Raw genomic sequence first — 23,894 nt, forward strand, 5'->3', positions numbered from 1 at the left:
TTTTCAATTTGAAAACACAGAAACTGAGGAAGGGACATCCATTCATGTGTGTCCATTGAGAACATCTACGAACAAAAATGCTTATTAGCATAGAATTCCGGATCAGATTCACAAGATACACGAAGCAGACCTAGTTTCTTCCTCCCTTTAATGGCATCCTCGACTGCCAGCGCTCCCTCATCAAAAGATAAAAAATGAAAAAGCAGAGGGTGAAAACTCACAATGACGTTTCATTGCCCTGTCCTTCATCACAGCCATTACAAATCAAAAGATGTGTGGTCGAACACATAAACATGTTAGCTGAGAAGGGATAATGGTGCCAGCACATTTTCATGACAATGGGCAGCCACATCCAACCATAGCAGTTATTTAGATTTCTTTTGTTCAGAAACTCTGGCTCCCATGATCTTACAAACAGGCTCATCTTTTGACTGAAGAAGCTTTAGAGCCGGATGAACCTTGAGATCTCCCATTAATATCTTTTGGCCGACATCCAACTCACTCAGATCCACATCAATATATGGAGGAATCACATCTGCAGGGCAAAGGAACTTTACAGTCCTCTTGATTGTATTTAAATAAGCACCTGCCAAGTTGTTAAAGGTCACACTTAAATGAATCAGATCATTAAAATTATTCTAACAAAAAAGTAAACTAATCCATAGTAACCAACACGACTCATGAGATTATGAGTAATGATTTGAAACAAAGACTATGAAGTAACTGCCCTGCACAAGACGCTAATATCAACCAAATCTATGAAACGGAGTTTACAGTATATAATATAATAGGATATGAAAAGTAAGCCGTGATAAAATGAAGTCTCTATATATTGTTTCCTGGAGGCAAAGCTAGGAACCAGGAAACTAAAGAACAATCAGTCTAGGCTAAGCCTTGCCAGCCCTACGTCCCTACCTATCCCCATTTTGGTTACCGCATCAGCAGCAACATTTCTTTCTCTGTGAATATGAGCAGCAAAACAGTGCAAGTGCCTATGGATCAACTCTCTGCACTCATCAGCCAGACCCCATAAAGGGAGGCAACAATGGCGGAATCCACCTCAACCATGATATGAGAAACTTGAGTTTCCCAAGCTATGGAGCAAGGCACATATTTCGGTTTGTAAATATCCTGACCCCAGATTAGCATAGAAACCTATGACCCAGTCACTTTTCCAATCTCTAATGAGACCTCCAGCCCCTAAAGTTTGATTAGAAATTTGACTTGTTTCCCAAACAATAGAAACTCTTCACAATCAACAAAACCTTGTTTGATTTCCTGATAATAGCTGGAATTCTCAACCTCAGTTGCCAATGAGTTCAAATTAATAACATACTTCATAGGAAAGTTTCATATTCTCAATCACCCATGTCATGAATTCCACTTTGAAACAGAAACTGAAAATCGTTTTATAATCAAATGTTAGAAACAATGATTTCCCACAAAAGTTCTAGAACAATTTAAAATTTCAGACGGCTCGACCTTCATGGAAGGCTCATAATGATCATGAAGGCAATATTCTGACGCTAAGTTGTGATCAAAGCGCACAAGCACCTCTGTTTTTGTTGTTCCATATACGACTATAGAAAAACAAAACCATGAACAAATTTTGACCAATTATCCTACTTTGCTAGCTACAACAGTTTACATACACAAAGGACAGTTATAATAATATCTACAAGTGCTGTAAAGATGAAGATGACCGAAACGAAATCTCATACACAAGAAGAAAATAGAAACAGAAATTGCAAAAGGAAAATTGGAACAAGGAAATGAAATCTGATAGATAGAAGAGACAAAAGGAAAGGGGATTGATTTGTTTTACCTTTCTTCAATCCAGGAGAGACATCATCTCCTCGAAATACAAGAGGAATATCGACTTTCAACAAAGCATGAGAAGGAGCCCTTATGAAGGTCACATTAAGCGGTGCGTCCGTGGCCGAGTGCAAATGAATCTAACAAACAAAACAAAACCCCAACATCAAATAAACCCTCAAACCCAAAACAAAAATCAAGCAGACCATACATACCATGCGAGGCAAAACGCGGACCCTCTCAACGACGTCGTCGTTTTCAGAGTCGAAATCGGAGCGAACCTCGAGGTCGAAGAGTCTGGAGAGGAAGAAGGAGCGGCCGAGATGACCGACAAGTTTTCGGATTTGGTTGGTCCGTATAGAGATGAGGCGCTTGTTGCCGCCGTGCTGGCCGTCCTCTTGCTCGAAGACAATGCTGGGGACGCGGCCGGCCTTGCGCTCTTTGGCGGAGATGCTCTTACCGGAGGCGGGGCGTGGAACGGCGAAGATTGTCTCGGCGTATTTCGGGTCGGGTCTCGGGAAGTCCGGTTCGAGTTCCGGGTCCGGGGGGAGCAGAGCGGCTGTGGCGGATTGGGCGTAGCGTCGGATTTGGAGCTGGAGGGCGGCGACGCGCTGCCGGTGAAGGAGGAACATTTTGGTGAACCCGAGTTTGAGTGTGGGGAGAGTTGGAGACGTTCAAGAGGAGTGTTTTTCCAGTTTTACCCTTAATAGCTGAAAACTTCATTATTTATTTATTTGCAACAGAAACATCAATGGTTCAAGTTTACGATTACCAGCAAGCAACCAAGATTTTCTGAAAATAATTGCTTATTTAGAAAAGATCATTCATGAAGAAGGGAAATTGTAAAATGGTGAAGAGCAACTATATTCGGGTCTATTTTCTTTTTTATTTCATAAAATAAATTGTATAATCGGGCGGCTATATTCCCTTTTTGTTTAGGTTTTTCTCAAGGCCTTTTATTACAAAACGTTCCTGACGTTTGTGAAACTGTCAAATTGCATTCTTAAAGTTTTTTGTATCATTCATGGTCTCTAACGTTAATATAGGTGCTCTTAAATAGTCTATATGTTAAAAAAACTGTTAAAAAACTTTTTGCACATTTTAGATGATTAAATAGTTTTTTATGATGATTTTTTGGTATGACAATTGAATGAGGACTTAAATTATAAAATATTCCTTCTGAATGACAATAATAACTTGTAAATATATGTACTGAACCCAACCAAACCGTAAGTTCTGTACGATTGATCTGTTGGGCTCTTTCCCGAACCAAACATATGGCCAGGCCTACCAGAGACGGACCCACAGTGGGGTCAATGGGGTCAAACGACCCCATGGACTCCATGAAAGCAAGGTAGAAGGTGGCTTTGAAATGGGGTATGACCCCATGAGAGAGGGGATTTGCAGACAAGAGGAAGAAGAAGATGAACAGGGCTCTGTTCTGTTTGAAAGAAGCTGGCCAAAACGGCATCGTTTTGGGCCAGCTTCTAATTTTTTTTTAAAAACAGACTGGCCAAAACGGCGTCGTTTTGGACCAGACGCGCGAATTTTTTTTTAAAACTCGCTGGCCAAAACGGCGTCGTTTTGGACCAGCGAATTTTTTTTTAAAAGACCTGGCCAAAACGACGTCGTTTTGGTCCAGGTGTTATAAAAAAAAAAACACAGATCAGTTTCCCTTCTTCTTCCTCCCGAATTTTCATTCCAAAACACCTATTTTCTAAACCCTAAAACCTAAATCCCCAATCTCCACTCCCCCACAAACTTTTAACCCTCTTCCCCACCAAGCCTTGAAGCCCCAAAAAAAAATTGAACTTTTACACTATGACCCCACGACACAAAATTCCTGGGTCCGTCCCTGAGGCCTACAATGGTTCATAGAGGCTTTAGAAAATGCAGTTTACTGAGACTCTTCAATGGCATTTCAACTAGACCAGTCATTGAATCATGTGACTGTCACTTTGTGTAGTTCATTGTTTGAATCTTCACATTGGTTCCTTGTTTGAATCCTTACTTTCAGAAGGTTTCAAGAAAAATATCTCATTTACTTACTTGCATGAGAAAACTGTATGAAATGGGCTTTGGTGCTCCCAACAATCCCAACATCTTCATCGCCTGGAATTTTGCATGGGCTTGGTTTCAACCACATGCCTTGTGTCCATATGAGCTTGGTATATCGTTTGGCATAGGGAGTAACTATTTTGATTTCATGAGAGTGTTTTCCATACTTGGGAGTTTGTTGCATTGGACCATAAATTTTTTGGTATCAACAATAATGAACTATCATAATTGTTCCCATCTTCTTGTTCCAACAACAAAGGCATTGATGAGTTACAAAACAATCAATTGACACAAAAAGATAAAGTAGGAAAGTACTTTTGAAAAGTAAAATCTTCAACCCAATCAATCCAGCTTGTACCTCAATGAAAGAAATTATTCGACAAATATAAAGCATGCCACTCATGAACATTTGGTATATATATATATAGTGAAATGTGAAAGTAAAAACAGAAAGAAACCTCAAACAAAAGGTTTGTGGAAACAATTAGATTTTGACTCCATTATAACCAATCAACTTGGTGAAGGCATTGTCAAATAAAGTAGAGCAAATATTCAGTTATGCTCAGATACGCTCATATTATTATTCTTATCAAATATGGAGGTATTTATACAAGTACAAAGATGTGTTAAACCTAAATAAAATAGGAAATATATTTAAATTACAATAGGAAGTAAATCTCTATTACAATAGGACTAAATAATAATTAGCAAATAACCAAAATTCTAATGAAATAAGGAACCAAAATCCTAACTAAGTAAGGACTCGCCAACACTCCCCCTCAAGTTGGGCAAAGATATTTCGCACGCCCAACTTGACAAGCAAGTCACAGAACACCATGCTTGAGAAGCACCAATTGTAGAGAATATCTTTTTGTCAACCACGAGTGAAACAAGTGACAAACTAAACCAAAGTTCGCAGCAAAAACACAAGAGCAAACCCTAAAAAATAGGGCACATAGAAGAACACATAAAAGTAGAACATAGAAACCCTATGAGCATGACAGTAGATAAGGCAAAACACAGACACCCTGCGAGCACGGAAGTAGGTAAGGCAGAACACAGAAACCCTGTGAGCACGACAGCAGATAAAGCAGAACACAGAAACCCTGTGAGCATGGCAATAGATATGGCAGAAACTAAACCCTAAAAAATAGGGTAAGGCAAGGTAAAGCCAAACCTCGAAAAAATAAGGTAAGGTAAGACAAAGAAAGTCAAGAGCAAAGGCAAGGTCAACGGGCGTGACCACAACGGAAACACACCAGCAAAGGCATGAGCAATAATACTGGCATCATAATAAGCAGGAGCAACAGTACTTATACCAACAACAGCAATACAAGGCACTGACACCAGCAAGAGCAACAAGGCAGGGACATAACAAGCATCATCAACAGTAGTCAACACTATCCCCAGCAAGAGTCATAATAGGCAGGATCAATAACATTGTCCCCAGCAAGAGACCTAACAGGTATGAGCAACGGTATTGGCACCAGCAAAGGACAAAGTAGTCAGCAGCAATAACACTGACAAATACTTCCATTATTGCAGAGACAACTGCTTTTCACTCTCCCTCTCCCCCTGAAGAGAAGGGGTCATCGGAACCACAAGAAAAGTGGCACTTAAGAAACAGAAGTTGACTGACGCTTAGATGTAGAAGAATCAGCCATGACAGATAGGTAGCTGAATTGCGGTAGAATAGATGAGCAACAATGTCACTCCCCCTCAAATCCGACGATGTATGAGAGTCGAGGTTTGGAGAAAGCAACACCGAAAAATAAAGTTGCAGCACCCAAATAAAGTTGCATCTATCTTCCTATCAAATCCGACACTGGTAAAGGGTCGAGATTTGGAAGAAGAGAAATTGAAATAATAGTAAAGAGACTTAAACATGTCAGTCTCGTGGTAGAAACAAATGCAAGAGGGGAAAGTGGTAGCATACAGCTGTCCCATGAAGAAAAAACTTCAGAAAATAAGAATAGTAAGGGAGGAAACCCAACAAATCATGAACAGAGACAAAGACAAAGATAAGGTGCTCAAATAGGAATTAGAGCAAAGGACACCAAAAAAAGGAAACCCTTTATGTGTGGAATAGGAATAGATAGAATGCCTATCAAAGGGAAGCAATATTATATAAGGGAGCTGTGAAAGCGAGAGATAATGTAGTGAGTGAACAACAAAATAGAAAAGGTTGGTAAAAGAAAGATGAGAAATAGAGAGGACATGAAAAGAGTTCGGCTGCATAGCAGGGGAAAGCACATCGGTAGATCAAAGAGGATACAACTAAATATATTAAAAAGTAAAGCATGGGAAATTGCATGTGACAATTTTGAAAAAGAAACTAGTGGAAGAAAGTGAGGTGCTAGAACCGAAAAAAAGGATAGAATAATGTTGTGATTAAAGGAACTTAATGACAAAGGAAGATGTCTGCGAGGAAATAGACAGACATGGAAAGGGATGAATATTGGAAAGAGGCCAAAGGTAGAAAGAAATAAGCATAAGGGTAAAATGGAAGAAGATAGAAAAATAAATAAAAAACACCTAACAAGAAAGGCTAGAGTGACAAAGATGGAGTGATGGCGTGGGGAAAGAACACAATAAACACCAGCCATTGGGCATAGACAAACAAAAGAGATAAACATAAATAGAAGAGAGCTAAATGGAGCAAAGAGAGAAACAGAGAAAGGTTGCTCAAAACTAAAAAGCAGAAAGGCAACTCAAGAGAGCAGCCAAAGAAGACAGAGACCGGCAAAACAATCAAAGGAAAGGCTCGGCGAGCGGTGACGAGACTCACGGAGTAAAGAGACTTGTTATGAAGTTTCAAAGATAGAGAAGCTGAGACATCAAGAAAGACCATATGGCATACAAAGATGAAAAATAAAAAATTTGGAACAATAGCAAAGTAGCATGTGAAGGCTAGGTGCGGTGAAAACACATATGAGAGGATGAACAAAAGATGTTGACTATACATATGAGAGGATTGAACAAAAGAAGATGACTATACAAGATGAGAGGATTGAACAAAAGAAGATGACTGTACAAGATGAAGACCCATGATGGGTTAGGAATGAGGAGTGCCAACGACTCTCAATTTGGCAGAGGTTATCATAGGTTAGGAATCAGGCTCTGATACCATGTCAAACAAAGTATGGCAAATATTTAGTTATGCTCAGATACGTTCATATTATTATTATTCTCCGATATGGAGGTATTTATACAAGTACAAAGATGTGTTAACTCTAAATAAAATAGGAAATATATTTAAATTACAATATGAAGTAAATCTCTATTACAATAGGACTAAATAATAATTGATAAGTAACCAAAATTCTAATGAAATAAGGAACCAAAATCCTAACTAAGGACTCGCCAACATGCATAAGTAATGGCCATGGCCATCCACCCTCCAAGCAACATCCTACTACAAGACCTTGCGGCAGAAGTTTTGCCTGAAACTGCCCCTACACCACCAATGGCAAACTAGACACTGAAACCAGCACAATAACCATCAACTTGTAATCGGTGACGAACTCGGCTGCCATTAGTGGGACTAATCCACCTACCAAAAACAAAAACGCAGACGCCACGCTCTCTTGAAATGGACTCGGCAGCTTCTCTTTCGCATTCGCAATTTCTTTTTAGTTGGTAATGTTATTGTTTTCTATCTTAATTTGAGCCGTCTCTACGTCAAGTTGAGTGTACACAGCCACAAACTCTCCTCCCGGCAACTAAGCCGGCGAATCCAGCAAGCAGCATGGCTTTGATATCTCTTTTGACTGCCCCTACACCCATCATCACCGAAGCAATAGAGACCAATCCATCGTTGGCTCCCAAAATTGCTCTCTGGGAGTAGTCAAAATTGCTCTCTTTTGGCTCTTTACATTTCTTTTGCTCAATATCGTTTGGATAAATTGGAACTCCAGCATGGTGCACTTTCTCATGAGTTGCAGAGGTAGCCATGTGGTACAAAGAGAAAGAAAATTGAGAGAGAGAGAGAGAGAGAGAGAGAGAGAGAGAGAGAGAGAGAGAGAGAATGATCAAGGTTGGTGAAATAAATGAGAGTAGTATAACAAGCGCTGGCTTACAACAATGGACAACTTTTATAATTTACTGAAGTTTTAAATATACACCAAAATGTTGTATCAACAAAAAAAAAAAGAAAAAAAAAGAGGTAGCTATAGCTAGCTTCAAATATAGTTTTAACAATGCTTTGATATCCTATGATTTCTCACCTGTCCCCGTCATTATCAAACATGCATATATGTCGAATGACATCAAAGTTATATAAGTGGTACTAAAAAAATCAAAATTGTATACTAACTTCTTTAGCAAGGGAATGACCATCATATTTTTGAAATATTATTTCTTTTTCGTCCCGGAAAATGTGTAGTTTCATGAACTTAAAAAATAAAGAAGCTAGGAATCCTTTTATTTCAGCCAAAAAAAATATATATATATCATGTGCATTAGTTGCCCTAATGTCATTGGCAGATTAAGAATGTTTCACACTGTTTATGGATGTAGTTGTAACTTATCTGAACTTTTGTATCCCAACTGACCATTTGATGAAATCTTAGTGACAACTTTACTCTTTTTATGGAATAACCTACAACTTTTGCTCATATGTGTTTTTGCTAAAAGTGTTTTGATAATCAAAGTAATTAAGAAAAGATGATTTTATTTTCGTTTATGTTTTTCGGGACAATCTGTGCGATTAAAAAAAGATGAGATGGTAGATGGCTCCATTGCTCCCATTGAATTTGCACATTTTTTGGCTACAATGCCGCTCTAATGTGCCATTTGAAAGGTTTATAATAATGGCCATGTTAGTTTTACTTTTAGCATGTTAGTTTGTTGCCATCTTGGAATTAGTTTTTTAGATATATTGTTGATGTCTTTGATTGTACCATTGAAGTTTATCTAATGAAGTTTCTACTTGATAAAAAAAATAATTATAAAATGTTCTGGTTATTACAATGAATTGTGGGGGTACCCCTGTGAAGTATGTGTGTAATTTTTATTAAAAAAAGAAAAGAAAAAGGAATATCCTTAACATCATACTATAGTTGTAGGATGCTGTTCCTAAAATCGGCAATCAGATTGGTGTAGCCTTCCATATGAATCCTTGTCATGGAGTTACTGCCCCTCCTCCCCATCATCTCTTCTCGTCTTTTCCTTTTAGGTTAGTGAATAAGTTCACTGGGGCGTTTTGAATAAAAAACCTCTTGTGATGGTTTCTTCTAAGCCACAGTTAAATTGAAGTTCCCCATCACCCATTTTAGTTTATGTTCTCAATCAATTCCTACTCCCAAAATTCGCTCCCTAAAGCCGCTCATGTTTTTTTAATTTGTTTCTACATCGTCTTTAACGGAGGTTACTACAAATCACCCAATTGTTCTTTGGCAAAACTGTTTTTTTCATTTATTTGTTTGCTCTTATGTGCAGATAGATCGCTGGAAATCATATTTTCCCCACATCTATTACGGATGCGGTGGTGGGTGTGGCTGCGACAACACTTCTTCAGGTGGTAGTGGTAGGGTTCGTTTAGGCTCATGGGCTATGTTGCACAGACACGGGTACGGGGACACATGAATGAGACACAGCGACATGGAAAATCTCAAAAAATTAGGACATAGACACGGCTAGGACACATCAATTAAAATAATAATTTATTCTCAATACTTCAATGTCACATAATTCCATAAAACAAAACAAATAACTCACGTTCATCATACATACATAATAATTAATACATCACAAAATAAAACATAAATGATCTAACTCTAATTCCGATTCATCAAGTGAAAGGTTTGCAATTTCAAGCACACTCGCATTTTCCAATAAAATTGTGTTTCTCTTTAAAAAAACAGAAGAAAGAATCGTCACTTTACCACCAAGTCCAACTTTTCTACTGCTGTGGAGGGAGATAAGAAAAGAAAATAGAGAAAATAAATAAATGCATTTGAAAACAGAGAAAAAAAAATTGCAAAGAGACTTACCTTGTGCAAAACCAGGCGAGAGGGAGAAGAGATGTGCACTGTGAAGGAGGAAATGAAATAAGGCTGCTGAAAAGGTGAGCTTTAGGTTTAAAAAAATATTTTTCCATTTTTAACTCCTCTTTTTAAAAATATTTCAAATCAATCCACCAAAGTTTCAAAAATCACATTTAGACCCCTGCTTTTATTTTTAAAATTTCAAACTGGTCCCTGTCATGTCTTGACCGTGTCGGAGCCGTGCCTTGACTATGTTGAAGCCGTGTCTTGACCGTGTCCCAGCCTTTGACCTTGTCCAATGCGTGGCGGGGCGTGTCGAAGCCATGTCGGCGTGTCTGACACTCTGACACTCCAGCAGTTTGGAGTATCCATGCAACATAGCTCATGGGTTGTTTTATAGTTTTGGTTATGTTGGGTTTGTGGGCTTTGTTTGGGCTTATGACTAATTCTGGTGATGTGAGCTAGTAGTTTTGGTGTGGTTTTTGTCCGCGTTAGTTTTACTTTTAGAATGTTAGTTTGTTGCCCTATTGGAATTGGTATTTTAGATGTCTTGTTAATGTCTTTGATTGTATCGTTAAAGTTTGTCTAATGAAGTTTATACTTGATAAAAAAATAATTATAAAATGTTCTAGATTATTACAATGAATTGTGGAGGTATCCCTGTGAAGTATGTGTGTAATTTTTATTTTAAAAAAAAAAGGAATATCCTCAACATCATACTGTAGCTGTATGGGTTTAAAATTTAATATTGTAAGTTAAAGAAAAATGGAGACATAGAGTGTGTAAAAAGATTAAAAATTTATTATAATCACCTTATCTACCACTAATTTTCTAAACAAAAAAATAATGCATTAAATTTTTATTGAAATGTTGATATAGATACAAATAATGCAGTTGTATGAAAGATGGATATCAAGAGAAAGAGGGCTCTAATCAAGGGCCAAAAGCATAAGATATCATGTTTTTTTGTCGGTTTTGTAATGGGCATTTTTGTAACAAAGTGGGCTTTGTGTTTGGGTATCTAGTAATATTATTGCAGTGGCAATTTTTTAAATTGTATAATTTTCAAGGGTTGTTTGTATTGGTCAGTCCATTGAATAGTCCAACTGGACTGTTTTATAGAATTTTGATTGCATAGGATTTTTCTATATTTTGGGATCTATGTTTGGGCTTAAAAATAAAGATTGCAATTTCTCTCTGCTTCATCATGGCTTCTTCTTCCTCCAATGCTAATTGTTCATTCACATTACTCAATTGATTAGTCCGAACAAATGCATGTATAACAATTGTTTGATTGGGAACAAATGCGTCATCAACTCCCCTGAAAAATCCCGATTTGTTTCCAAATCATACAAATGAGGATCCGGATCATCCATATTTTCCTTCATGACTTCGTCCGACTCTAATCAGCTCCTCCAGAAAAATCCAGATTTTACATGATAGACAATGACAAAAAATCCCGATTTGTTTCCAAATCATACAAATGAGGATCCGAATTATCCATATTTTCCTTCATGACTTTGTCCCATTCTAATTGTTTATCTACAACACCCGATTGATTAGTGCGGACAAATGCGCCATGGCTCCGTCCTGCCCCATCATCAGCTCCTCCAGAAAAATCCAGATTTTCCATGATAGACAATGACAAACGAGTACATAGATCGCCATGGCCGAGAGGATCGTCTTCCATTGCTGATTCTTCATCTATAGCACTCACTTGATCACCGGGAACAGATGCGCAATGGCTTGGTCTTGCCTCATCATCAATTCCCCCCAAAAAATCCAGATATGGTTTCACTGCCAAAAAATCCCGATTTGTTTCCAAATCATACAAATGAGGATCCAACTTGTCATCAACTCCCCCTGAAAAATCCCGATTTGTTTCCAAATCATACAAATGAGGATCCAGATTATCCATATTTTCCTTCATGACTTTGTCCCATTCTAGATGAACCCCTGTCTTCTTCACTATCACAAAATCAATTAGAGGCCTTACAAGAATGGAGACTTGGTCCCCGGCTTGCAAACAGAGCACATCGTTTGACAATTGTCCCTGCCAAAGATAATCGTCTTCAGGTTCGTTTGACAAAAACGAATGGGGTTCTGGTCTTCCGTATCTGGCAAACGCTATCTTGGCGTGCAAAGTAGTTTGTTTGGTAAGATTTCTAACGATTATGCCAATAGGACCTTCAGAATCTTCAAGTTTTGGGCCAAAAACAAAATAAGAGTAAATGAAGCATATAGTCAACCCTTTTAAATCACGACCCATGATTCTTTGAGGAACTTCAAAGAAGACGATATTGTCCACATCATTGACGATTTTGAACCACTCAGGAATATCATAAATTCCATTCAAATGAATTCCACCAAATCCGCAAGAAGTCCATCTCTGCACACCAGAAGCAACACATTCTTATACATGCATATGCATATTTACATGGGCCGCATCTGCAGCTGTGCCTTTGTGTGTGTGTGTGTGTGTGTGTGTGAGAGAGAGAGAGAGAGAGAGAGAGAGAGAGAGAGAGAGAGAGAGAGACCTGTAGGATGTTGTTCCTAAAATCCGCAGTCAGATTGACGCAGCCTTCCATATGAATCCTTGTCATGGAGTTTAATGACTTATCCAAGCCTGGAACCTCAGTGAGTTTGAACGAATCACTTAGATACAGTTCTCTCATGTTCGACATTTTTGAAAAATCTGGAATTGTTTCCAATTTTGGGCAGACATTTGCTTTCAGAACATACAAATTGGTTGGTAAATCTGGGATTGCACGAAGGTTTTTGCATGCATTTACACACAAGACTTTGAGCTTTGAAAGACCAGCGAGACTTGGGATTGCATCCTTAGTTAACCTCTGGCAGCCTGCAAGACATAATAACTCTATTAAAGAGTTGAAGGCATGTAACGAAAGGGGTAAAAGATGGAATTTCAAAATTCTCACCAGATAGAGATAAAATTCTCAACTTCTTCAATTTTACTATGGAAGATGGAATTTGTCTGATGTCTGTCTTATCTGCTTCCAAAATTGTCAATGATACCATGTCCCCTAAGCCATCGGCCAAGTTTTGAAATCTTGAACAACCATTCAGTATAAGAGTTTCAATAGACTTGGATTTATAGAAATTCAGTGGGAGACCCTCTAGATTGATGCAGTCTTCAAGATTTACCAAAGAAAGTCTTTCAAGATGCCCGATGGATGAGTGAATCCTATCCAAGTGTTCACAACCTTTCAATATCAACTTTTCAAGATTTGGGAATTTTGAAAAGTCTGGTGATTTTGTTATGTGATTATCATATTCGACATGAATATGTCATCATCATTGACCAGATATGGGCGTCGTTCATACCCACAAGATATGGGCGTCGTTCATACGCACAAAGATGGTAATCAATCATATTTTCGTTCATAAATTTGTCCCATACCAGACTAACACCTCTTTTCTTCACCTTCACCCATTTGTCCATTATTATTTCAATCAAGACTTTATCACCGTCTTGCAATTTGAGCTCGTCATTTGATAACTGTCCCTGCCAAAGATAATAACCCTCAATTGGACAATAGGGTATGATCCTGGCTTCAAGCTCAGCACCCTTGGTCATGTTTTTAATGCTAATGCTAATATGACGACAGAAAAGGCTTGAAGAGTAAACGAAGGACAAAGTTAACCCTTTAAAATTACGACCAACACTTCGAGGCACAGTGAAATACACAATATCGTCGTCATGGACACAGTCGAACCAATCAGGAATATCATTTCCACTGAGAAAAATGCCACCATATCCGCAAGAAGTCCATCCCTATACCATGTAGAGCCAAATTTCTATAAGAAATACATTCTTATTGTATGTGACAGAAAGAGAAAGATGTATGTGCGAGAGAGAGAGAAGGATTGACCTGTAGGATGCTCTTCCTAAAATCGGCAGTGAGTTTAGTGCACTTCTCCATATGAATCCTTGTCATGGAGTTTAATGACTTACACAGGCCTGGAATCTCAGTGAGTTTGCCTGAATCACTTAGAAACAATTCTCTTATATTTGACATTTCTGAAAAATCTGGCATTTTTTCCAATGCAATGCAGCCATCTGCTTGTAAGACTTTCAAATTTGTTGGTAAATCTGGGATTGCACGAAGATTTTTGCACTTATTTAAAGACAAATCATGAAGCTTTGAAAGACGACTGAAGCTTGGTAGGCTGCAAAAATCATTTCCTGCAAGATTTAAACTTTCTAAGGAAATTAGGCTACCGAGATCCTTGGGGACTGCACCAGCCCAGCCTACAAGAGATAATTCTCTTAAAGAGCTTAAACTTTGCAATGAAGGAGGCCAAAGATTTGTTAATGGCAACCCATTTTCATCACATGATAAAGATAAAACTTTCAGTTTCTTCAATTTTGATATGGACGATGGTATTTGTCTTATGGATGTCTGATCCGCTTCCAGAGTTGTCAATGATACCATGTCCCCTAAGCCCTCAGCCAACTTTTCAAATCTTGAACAACCAGTAAGTAGAAGAGTTTCAATAGACTTGGATTTATAGAAATTCAGTGGGAGATCCTTTAGCATTATGCAGTCTTTAAGATTTACCAAAGAAAGTCTTCCAAGATCCCCGATGGATGAGTGAACCTCAGACAAACTCTCACAGCATCCCAATATCAATTCCTCGAGATTTGGGAGTTTTGAAAAGTCTGGTGATTTTGTTAGCTTATAGGAATGGCTGAGATTAAGGATTTTCAAATTCTGATGCAACTGTTACACAAAAACAAAATTAGAATGGAAATTAAAATCCAAAAGGAAGGTCTCAGATACAGAAATTAAACCAAAATGAAGAGAAGGTGAAGTATAATATATGTATAGAACCAGAAGGAAAGAACCAACAACAACTAGTTTTGGTTGAGATTATTATACCTTGCAATCCTTCCAAACTATTTTGAGTTTGCTCCACCGCAGGTCTAAAGCAACTAGTTTTGGTTGCACAGGAAAGTCATCTGGTATGGACTCTAAAGGGAATGGACACCAGCACAACCATATTAACGTTTTGGGAAAATCTTTGTACTCTCCAGTGAGCTCTACTCCGCTGAGGCGGAGTAACCTCAGTTTTTTCATATTGGTAAATGCTTGTGCACTGAATCTAGTCCTGTAAGAGCCACGTAGAGCAACTCCTTCAATTTTTTTAGTTCCCTGTTAACAAAAGATACCGAGTTAGAAAAATGATTTACAAACATGAAAATCCGTGTATGTATTAACCAAGAGGTATAATTAATAGTTTGTGTTTGCAATTAAAGCACATATTTTTTTGTTGGTTATGCCTAATTGAGCTTTGATATTAATGGATATAATATAAGAAATAGGTCTAGTGAAGTGAAAAATGGTCTAAACTTGCAGACTAAGGTCTCATGTTCAAATGGCACCTTGGTAGCGTGGATGTGTGAGAACCCCCTCTTTTACTTTGATTTAGCGCTTGTACTAAACAAAAAAAATAAAGAAATGGAGAAGGACATTTTAATTTATTATAGACACTGGATACATATGCTTCTCTTGCATGATGCATTGGGAAAGTACTTACAGATTCATCGTTCAGTACATTTGTTACGTCTTCATGTTTCCACAATCTACTAAATTTTTCTGGGCGGCCATCGGCATTTTCATAAACGATCTCTCTTCCCATGTCTCGAAGCAAATCATGCATCTCCAGCTTGTTATACTTACTAAGAGTTACAAGGCACCGTTCGATGAGGACACTGATTCCTATCGTTGCATAAAAGCCACATCCATCTAATATTTTTGTTACATAGTCCTTGTCATCTCCAATAAAGAAACAAGATATATCAAGGAATATCTTTCTCGTTGTATCATCAGGTAGCCCGTCAAAGCTTATTCTGAGTATTTTTTGAATATCTCCATCAGGACTTGTTTGCAATTTCTCCAAATGGCTTTCCCACTCCGCTGTGGATCTATTAAACAGAAAAGACCCAACAACTCGAAGTGCTAGTGGCAAGCCTTGACAGTAACGAATTACACGTTTTGAGAGGTCAAGGTATTCTTGATCAGGATAACGTCTTTTGAAGGCATGCCAACTAAAGAACTCTAGAGCTTCTTCCTCATCCATTTTTTCAGCGATATATGTGCCATCCACTCCAACTTGCTGTAGCAAATGTTGATTTCTTGTTGTTATAAGAATTCTACTTCCAGGGCCAAACCAATCACGAGCTCCAGCTATTGCTTCTAGTTGGTGTAGATCATCTGCATCGTCAATTATGACAAGTGCTCTTTTACAGGGAAGTCTTCTTCTTATCATCTCGATCCCTTTAAGAACAGAGTCAACCTTTTTGGGGCCCTCGCTTTTCAAGATATCATTTAGAAGTTGTTTTTGCAAACGAACCAGACCCATTGGTTGGTTTGCAATTACTTCCCTCACGTTTTCAAGGAAACTCCTACCTTCAAAGCTACGTTCAAATTCGTTATAAATGGCTTTGGCAAGCGTTGTTTTCCCAATGCCGCCCATCCCCCAAATACCGATCATGCGAACATCATCCTTAGAACCTGAATTTTCAATATGTAAGTGATTACTCAAAGCCTTCACCCGAGAAGTAATTCCAACAGGGTGTTTGATGTCTAATTGGGATTTGATGTCCAACAGCTTATTAACCACCCCAAGAATTTTGTTGATAAACTTTGCTTCATGCCTGGCAATTAAACAAAGAAGCAGAACTACGAATCATTCGATGTGGAACAAACTACAAGGTTAAATTGAATCCCTAACTTAATAATTTAGAATTAAGATATAATTAACAATTAAGATTGGGATTTAACATCAACTGTTAAATGGATCTTACATTATCAAGTTAGAAAGAATGGATAGTTAAAATCAAACCAAACCAAACCAAACCATAGTTAAAAACATAGTTGGAAAAACAAAAACAAAAACAAAAAGGACAGAAAACATATGGTTGTCAAGTAAGGAGATGATAATCCAAGGAACAAGAAATTAGTAATTACCCATTGTCAGCATTCTTAAGATCTTCCCCACACAAATCTGCTGCTTGACTGAGAGCCTTTTTCCATCGCTGTACCTTTTCTTTCTCATGTTTACCTTCATGTTTCTCAAATGCCTGTGCAAAACTACCTTTTTGGTTCCGGACATCTGAAGCATCAACACTGTAGAACAATGGAATAACATGTTGCCCCAATCTTTCTCTACACTCCATGATCTTCACCAGCTCGTCAAGACACCAACTGGAATCGGCATAACTCTTAGAGAAGACAATTATGGAGATAATGGACTTGTCGATTGCCTGCTCCAGTTGGGTTTTTATAAATTCCGCTCTTTCTAGCTCGTTGTCGTCAAGAAAGGTGCTGATTCCGGCATCAGATAATGCGGCGTGGAGGTGGCCTGTGAAGCCCTTGCGTGTGTCTTCACCTCTGAAGCTCAAGAACACGTCGTACTTCAAACGTTTTGATGAGGAGGTGGATGGTGAGGATGAAGAGGATGCTTTATGGGCTTTCCTGGCATCCATTAATTGATACTGGAGGAGCTATCGGTTCAGATCAGACCAGCAACAAATTAGGCACAAGTTGGCCTTCCGATCCGACTTGAGCAGAAGAAGTTATCAATTATTTTTTCTGGGCAGTGGTTTGTGTGTTGCAGCGCAGATGAATAATTCGAAATACGCATAGTCAAGGTCCTCAAACGTTTCAGTCAACAAAAGCAAAAGTTCCCGTGTGGGGAGAACAGTGAAAATATAATATCTTATTGGCTACACGATCTACTGGACGGCTAAGATTGAAGGTCAGGAAAATGCAAGGAAGCATAGGGGAAAGAGGCATCAAAGGAGAGGGAAGAGAAGAGACGAGCACAATGTCCACTCACAAAAGAAAAAGAGAAAAGAAGAAGAAAAACACAAGTCTTTTTGTTTTTCACAAATTCTTTTTCGTTTAATGATTTCATTTATATATATAAAAAAAATTTTTATGTAAATGACAAAATGAATCTCAATAAAATATATGCAGTATAATCTCAAAAGCCAATTTTGTCATTTGGAGAATTTTTTATTATAAAATCATCAATCTTTAGATGAAAAATCAATGAAACAGAGTTTTGTCAAAACAATTTAAAACCTCAAAGGGTGTTCTTGTCATTTCTAAAACCTCAATGTGTTTTGAGAAAAAGTCAAAAACATCAAAAAATGTTAGTGTAAATAACTCAAAATAGAGACATATATATATAGTGTATATAAAGATTACAAATTTATTGTAATCACCTTATCTACCACTAGTTTTATGAACGAAAAAATAATGCATTGAATTTCTATTGGAAAGTTGATATAGATACGAGCGGCATGTCCTTGAAGTTCGCAATGGTTATCCAGTTGGGGTTTTGTATATGTATAACCTTGTTTTGCAGAAGCATAGTTGAATTGAATAGTTCAGAAAGGCCTGACTTCATGGATGTTTTCTCCTGATTTCGTAATGTGCTTACTAGAGGATTTGTTAAAGATTGATGAAGATATGAAATTTTTATTAAGCATTTAATTTTTTGTTTCAAATTTTTATCAAAGATATAATGAAAATATGCAGGAGAAAATGAGAAACCATCAACGAGTGCAGATGCCCGCAGTCAAACTCGTAAAACAAGCTTCCTTCGGAACGGAGAAACCCAAACGATGTCGTCGCAGGCGAGTAGGCATCTTGGTCAGAGACAAGGCAATAAGATTTGCTTCATGCATTTGGGTCTAAACCAAGCCCAATTTGTATGTTAAGTCAAGTCTAACAGCCCAATTTGTATGTTGAGTTTAGCACATAGATTGGTGATATCACGTGACAGTGTTCCATTACCACGCTATAAACTTACAATGTATGTTCAATCGACAGTGTTTTATCCGTAAACATAATCCATCAAAATGATACTGTTTGCGTTAAGATGTTGAAGCAATAATCTATTCTTGTAAAACGCTAATTTTGTTCGCCACAATAACCCAGGACGTTAACATTTTTGGTCAAGTGTTTCAAGCTTCCGACAGTTTGCCTTCCATCTGGAGAGCATAAATATATTTGTCTCATCACAAAGAATTTAGATTATACATTTCACATCTGACGGCTCCAAAAATATTTTATAATCTAAAGAAACTTTCCAATTGTCAAACTAAGACTGATTAAAACCATCCCCTCCTAGCTCAATAACCGTGTAGAACAAACAAGAACTCATTTCTCCTGCTTAACAACAATCCATGATATCCTCCTACTGTCCCCACTATCCCAAAAATTCTAGAAAAAGACAACTCTATTTTGTATGAAAACAAAGAAAATCAGATGCCAGATAGAATTCCTATTCCTATTATTGCATATATATATATATATATATATATATATATGCATGTATGTATTCCGCAACCGATTATATGATCTTCAAACCACATACTGGCCAAATGATTCAAAGGAAAATAGACATTGCTTGAAGTGTCACTACAATAAGTTCATACTCGTTGGATGCTGCAACACCAAATTTAAGAAAACGATGGGTATTATAGCTAAAATGTTTCTCAAAAGCCAACCAGCTATATTCGAGTCAACACTGTTACAAATTCTTGGTTCCAATTACTGTAGAAACACATTAAAGTTCAACTTAGCTCCTAGTTAGCTGTTTCAAGTTCAGAAGCCATGCCTCTATTCAACTACCATGATCCTTCAGCACCCAATGTTGGATTTTCGAAAGCAGAGAAACCCCAGAAAGTCTTCAAAGAGTAGGGCTGAGAGATGGTTACACCTTCTTCAGTGATTTTGGAAATCTGCAATTTCAAAGTTTAAAGTGTGTAATCTTACAAGGAAGTGCCAATCCATGTTCAAGCAAAACAATACACTCCACCCTTACAATGCACAAAATTATCAAGATCCTTAAAAACTGATTGGATTTTCCTTTTTGGCCTTGCAACTACTATGCCAATTCCAAACTAGTAGTTTCACTTTTAAAAACAAAAATAATATCTCATTGCATTTATCTGATGTGTGCAAATGTGCAATATCACTTTACTAACAGAACTTTCTAGAAATAAGTGTTTTCACTTTACTAGCAAAGGAGGCAAAGCGGAGGAAATTGTTTCACACCAAACTAAATCCACAAACATATGCCACAAACCTTCAGCACCTCTTCAGAGACGAAGGTGGTGTTTAAAATCATGTGATGTTCATAACCAGACAATATCTAGCATTAAGCACATCCAAAGATCGAAAACAATTTCCCTCTTAAATGACCCATCATGCCATAAATCCTTCCTTTTATAAGTATGACCAATAGAAACGATGAGTAAATTCTACCAAGCAACTCATTGTACAATGTGATTTCTGATTTGCATAAAATATATACAGAACAGATGTTAGAGAACTTGTTGGGTAGAAATAGGAAAATATACCGACAGAAAATTGAAATCAAAACCATGCAATCATGTTCATTAGCATAATACTTTTCCTTTCCTTTCCTCTGTCTCCACTTTAAACACTTTCCGGAGCTAAAGCCCAATTAATAGTCCAGTAAATAACTAGCACTTCACCAGTGAAAGGGAATTACAATACTTATCAGGCTCATGAGAGTTTCTTACATGACAAACGAGTAAGATCAAGAGTGACAAAAGTTTAGTGAAAACCTATTTGAACATGTGTATGAGAGAGAGAGAGAGAGAGAGAGAGAGAGACAAAACACTTCAAATATATTTAAAAAGGTTTACCAGGTTTCATATTTAAAAAAGTTTATAAATGTTGAACACGATTAAAGATACAGATAGGTGAATTATTTGGCAGATAAAAAAAAAGATAGATAGATAAGAAGGCCCTCAGTAATTGCTAGTCAAATCATCATTTCTTACAAGCCTTAATATTATGGAATCCATAGCTTATAGCACTGTTAGTATTATAGGATGACAGAAGATAGAGTAAATAAGATTAATTAATTACTATACCTGAAGCTTGTTGACAGCAGACCGATCACGATAGAGAAGGACACGCATGCATTTCTCCAGTAGCTTTACACCCTCTTCAAAAGTCAAGTTCTCATGCCATTCATCACGAAGCATAGGCCGTGCAAGGTGATTTCCAAATCCTGTAGCTACATGATTGTCCTCAAAATTTACACCTATCATGCTAACCTGGATAGGGATAAAAGAATATGACAAGTAATTAAGTCAGCTCATTCAGAAACTTTATTCTTGAATAAATAAATAAATAAATAACCAGCTTTCCTAATTGCACACAGCATGCTACAATGCGTGAAGGGAAGGATTATATGAGGCCTACCATGCCAAGGTACTTCTGTCCTTTTTTCACTCCACCAAGGACAAGAGAGTTCCACAGTGGATTGAACTTGTTACGCCTATTGTACATCACACGGGTCAAATAGTTGTGGACCTCTTTAGGTCCCAAAGAGTTCCCATCATCCCACATGTTGTCATATAGGCTACAACCATAAAACTCAAAATGAATAATCTTTTTAAGTCCAGTTGCAAATGATACCAAGAAGCATAGCAAAAATCACAATGAAAGCATTAGAGAAGGTATCTTCTACATAATTTTTCTTGAGAACAATGCTTACATGAGCTCATCAAGATAACGTAATAGCTCTTGAAAGTCACTTATTTCTCCACTTGCACCAAGAAGAGAATGCTTTCCAATAGGCTTCATTCGTTCCACACTCTTGTATCGCAGGGTAGACCCATAAGAACCTATTAGTAAATGCATCATTTGATATTGTTACAAACCTAAACAGAAACATGAAAAGGAACATACATGGGTGTCTAACTTTTGCAACGTAAACAGCATTGAAACTCCAAAAGAAGAGATGATGAGCATTGTTCATAAAGCGATGGACTTTAACCTTTATGTCAAAAAATAATTAAAATTTGAAACAGAATCTAAATTGGATTGGCATCTAACCTCCCATATCAGCAGCCATCAAAATTCCATCTTTGTACTTCAGAGCCACCACAGATGTACCGGTTACATATGGGTACCTTCAAAAAATTATATTTAAAAAAAAAAAAAAGAATTAAAGGATTGAAATGTCATATAGAAAGCAAAATCCCCAAAACCCCAAATACCATAATGTCTACACATACCAAAAATACGCATCATAAATTTAACAATAAAAATGAGAAAAGCAAGAAAGTGTGAGAATAGAATACAAGGTTCTCTGAGAAGCTTCAGGGTTGCACAGTAGGCCGGGTTTGGCTTGGTTCGACTCCATTAACTGCTCAAAAAATCACAAATTCAAAATCAAAGTAATGAAACAAAAATCTGGGTTGTGGAAATCAGATAGAGAGTGGAAACTCACACTCGTTTTTGTTCTCTAAATGAGGTAACAATTATGGAAAGCAACACCTATTAATTTCGCCACAAACATTTAAACAGGTACAAAAGCTTAAAGCAAGAGCAAGAGGATAGAGATACGAACCTCAAGAAACTAAAAGTGAAGAATACAGAGACGGACCTCTCTCGCAGCCGACTCGAGTCTGAAGAGCGATATAGAGGAGAGCGAGCGCTGTTCGATCATAGGCTGTTGGATCTTTTTTATTTTCCTTTTCCTTTCGCTCAAGAAATTGAAAACCCGGTTCAATTTACTGGATTTGGGTAGTCCATGTGGAAATGGGTGTGCTAAGGCTTTAGATTAGGCCCATTCAGTGGACTTGGACAAAAAGTTCACGCCCAACTATAATTTAGGTCCAACCCAGTTTGAAGATTTTGCGTTTAGAGCGCAGCTAAGGTGGGAACTATTTGAGGCTCCATCTCAGCCATTTAAGTGATCTCAACGGCTGGGGAGAAAATACAAGCCCCTGTTATTTTTTCTTAATTCTTAAATAAATAAATAAATAAAAAAACCAATTGGCACATGCTCAAGGAGGCTTGTGCTTATGCAAATGAAAACAAAAGTTTCTTAAGATTTGTTTTTATTTTTCCCCATATGCTTTACTTCTATCTCTAACTAAAAAATGATAACTAAAAATGACAAAAGAAATTATAGAAATTTAGTTATATACCCAATCTTAGACATGGTTTTATAAAGAAACCCTACACCGTTTAAAAACTATAAACACACCAAAAAAAAATCCAAAAATTGACAGCTATTAATTTTTTTTAATTTAATAGTTGTTTTTTTAGTTTATTTGTGTGTGTTAAATACCTATATTGTCCTTGTACTATGGATTTAAGAGAGGAAAATCAGATCTGCCCAGATCTGCCATAAAACCAAATATTTCCATGTCTGCCAAAAAACCAAATCTGCCAAAAAAACCAAATCTGCCAAAAAATCAAATCATATTTATTTTCTCCTTTCTCGCTGGTGTTTTCTCTGGTGTTGGAGCAAGAGGAGCTTCCATTGAAGCTCAGTCTCAGGTCCAACTATATTATTCATCTTTAATCTACAATTTTCAATATTTCACCTTCAATTTCTTGTTCTAAAATCGTGCTTCTATTGATTTTTTCTTTTTTCGGATTGTTCAAGACCTTGAAAAAACCTCGATCAGATGCTTTTAGCTCTACTCCTCATCTTCGAGCTCTACTCCTCTTTCGCCACATCATTGTCGTTGTTATCGTCGTCGTCGTCGTTTGGTTTGTACTTGAGATTTTTGATCTTTTGCTTCAATTATGTGTTTCTCTTCGGATTTTAGTTGATTTTCGAAATGTATTTGAAGCTTTGATGATCGATTCAACTTTTGTTACTATTTCAGTTATGAATCTCATTTTTGTTTAACAATGTACTTCTGTGATAGGGTATTAACAATGTACTTCTATGACAGAGTATTAACAATATACTTCTATGACATAATAGTATTAACAATCTGGGCTCAGCTTGTTTTGAGTTGGTCTGGTTTGTTCTTTCTTCATCTTTTCTTTGGTGGACATGTATTAGAAATAGCAACATGATAAACATTAATCAACATGACAGTAAACTAGCAGTGTTATTACCCTAGACTAGAACATTACAGGGGTAAACATGCATTAGAAATAGGATGTCATAGGAAATAGCAGTGCTATTACCCTAGACTAGAACATTATA

The 23,894-nt window shown here is 37.3% G+C and overlaps 4 protein-coding genes and 1 pseudogene across 6 annotated transcripts; all 5 read right to left on the bottom strand.

The window, feature by feature from the left end:
* LOC18790388 (50S ribosomal protein L25) lies at positions 24 to 2,661 on the bottom strand. Its single transcript, XM_020556029.1, has 3 exons — positions 2,031 to 2,661; positions 1,826 to 1,955; positions 24 to 586 (listed from the first exon to the last, which is right to left on the bottom strand). The coding sequence occupies exons 1-3, from the start codon at positions 2,445 to 2,447 to the stop codon at positions 366 to 368; spliced, it is 768 nt and encodes a 255-aa protein (XP_020411618.1). The 5' UTR covers positions 2,448 to 2,661; the 3' UTR covers positions 24 to 365.
* LOC18788186 lies at positions 7,197 to 7,827 on the bottom strand (annotated as a pseudogene).
* Positions 11,073 to 13,150, bottom strand: LOC18792607. Its single transcript, XM_020570242.1, has 3 exons — positions 12,800 to 13,150; positions 12,398 to 12,720; positions 11,073 to 12,249 (listed from the first exon to the last, which is right to left on the bottom strand). The coding sequence occupies exons 1-3, from the start codon at positions 12,897 to 12,899 to the stop codon at positions 11,293 to 11,295; spliced, it is 1,380 nt and encodes a 459-aa protein (XP_020425831.1). The 5' UTR covers positions 12,900 to 13,150; the 3' UTR covers positions 11,073 to 11,292.
* LOC18793890 (TMV resistance protein N) lies at positions 13,125 to 17,731 on the bottom strand. Its single transcript, XM_020570241.1, has 5 exons — positions 16,856 to 17,731; positions 15,423 to 16,542; positions 14,765 to 15,037; positions 13,754 to 14,605; positions 13,125 to 13,656 (listed from the first exon to the last, which is right to left on the bottom strand). The coding sequence occupies exons 1-5, from the start codon at positions 17,371 to 17,373 to the stop codon at positions 13,150 to 13,152; spliced, it is 3,270 nt and encodes a 1,089-aa protein (XP_020425830.1). The 5' UTR covers positions 17,374 to 17,731; the 3' UTR covers positions 13,125 to 13,149.
* On the bottom strand, positions 19,279 to 22,414 carry LOC18793795 (proteasome subunit beta type-4). Of its 3 annotated transcripts, none has more exons than XM_007227494.2 (8): positions 22,293 to 22,394; positions 22,173 to 22,219; positions 22,024 to 22,088; positions 21,776 to 21,852; positions 21,435 to 21,564; positions 21,140 to 21,299; positions 20,806 to 20,991; positions 19,279 to 19,641 (listed from the first exon to the last, which is right to left on the bottom strand). In XM_007227494.2, the coding sequence occupies exons 3-8, from the start codon at positions 22,083 to 22,085 to the stop codon at positions 19,528 to 19,530; spliced, it is 729 nt and encodes a 242-aa protein (XP_007227556.1). In that variant the 5' UTR covers positions 22,086 to 22,088; positions 22,173 to 22,219; positions 22,293 to 22,394; the 3' UTR covers positions 19,279 to 19,527. The 3 variants fall into 3 exon arrangements, with proteins under 3 accessions (XP_007227556.1, XP_020411310.1, XP_007227555.1); XM_020555721.1 differs by having other exon boundaries at positions 22,173 to 22,187; positions 22,293 to 22,381; XM_007227493.2 differs by lacking the exon at positions 22,173 to 22,219 and having other exon boundaries at positions 22,293 to 22,414.

This window comes from Prunus persica, chromosome G1 (genome assembly GCF_000346465.2).
Source record: "Prunus persica cultivar Lovell chromosome G1, Prunus_persica_NCBIv2, whole genome shotgun sequence".
NCBI classification, from domain to species: domain Eukaryota; kingdom Viridiplantae; phylum Streptophyta; class Magnoliopsida; order Rosales; family Rosaceae; genus Prunus; species Prunus persica.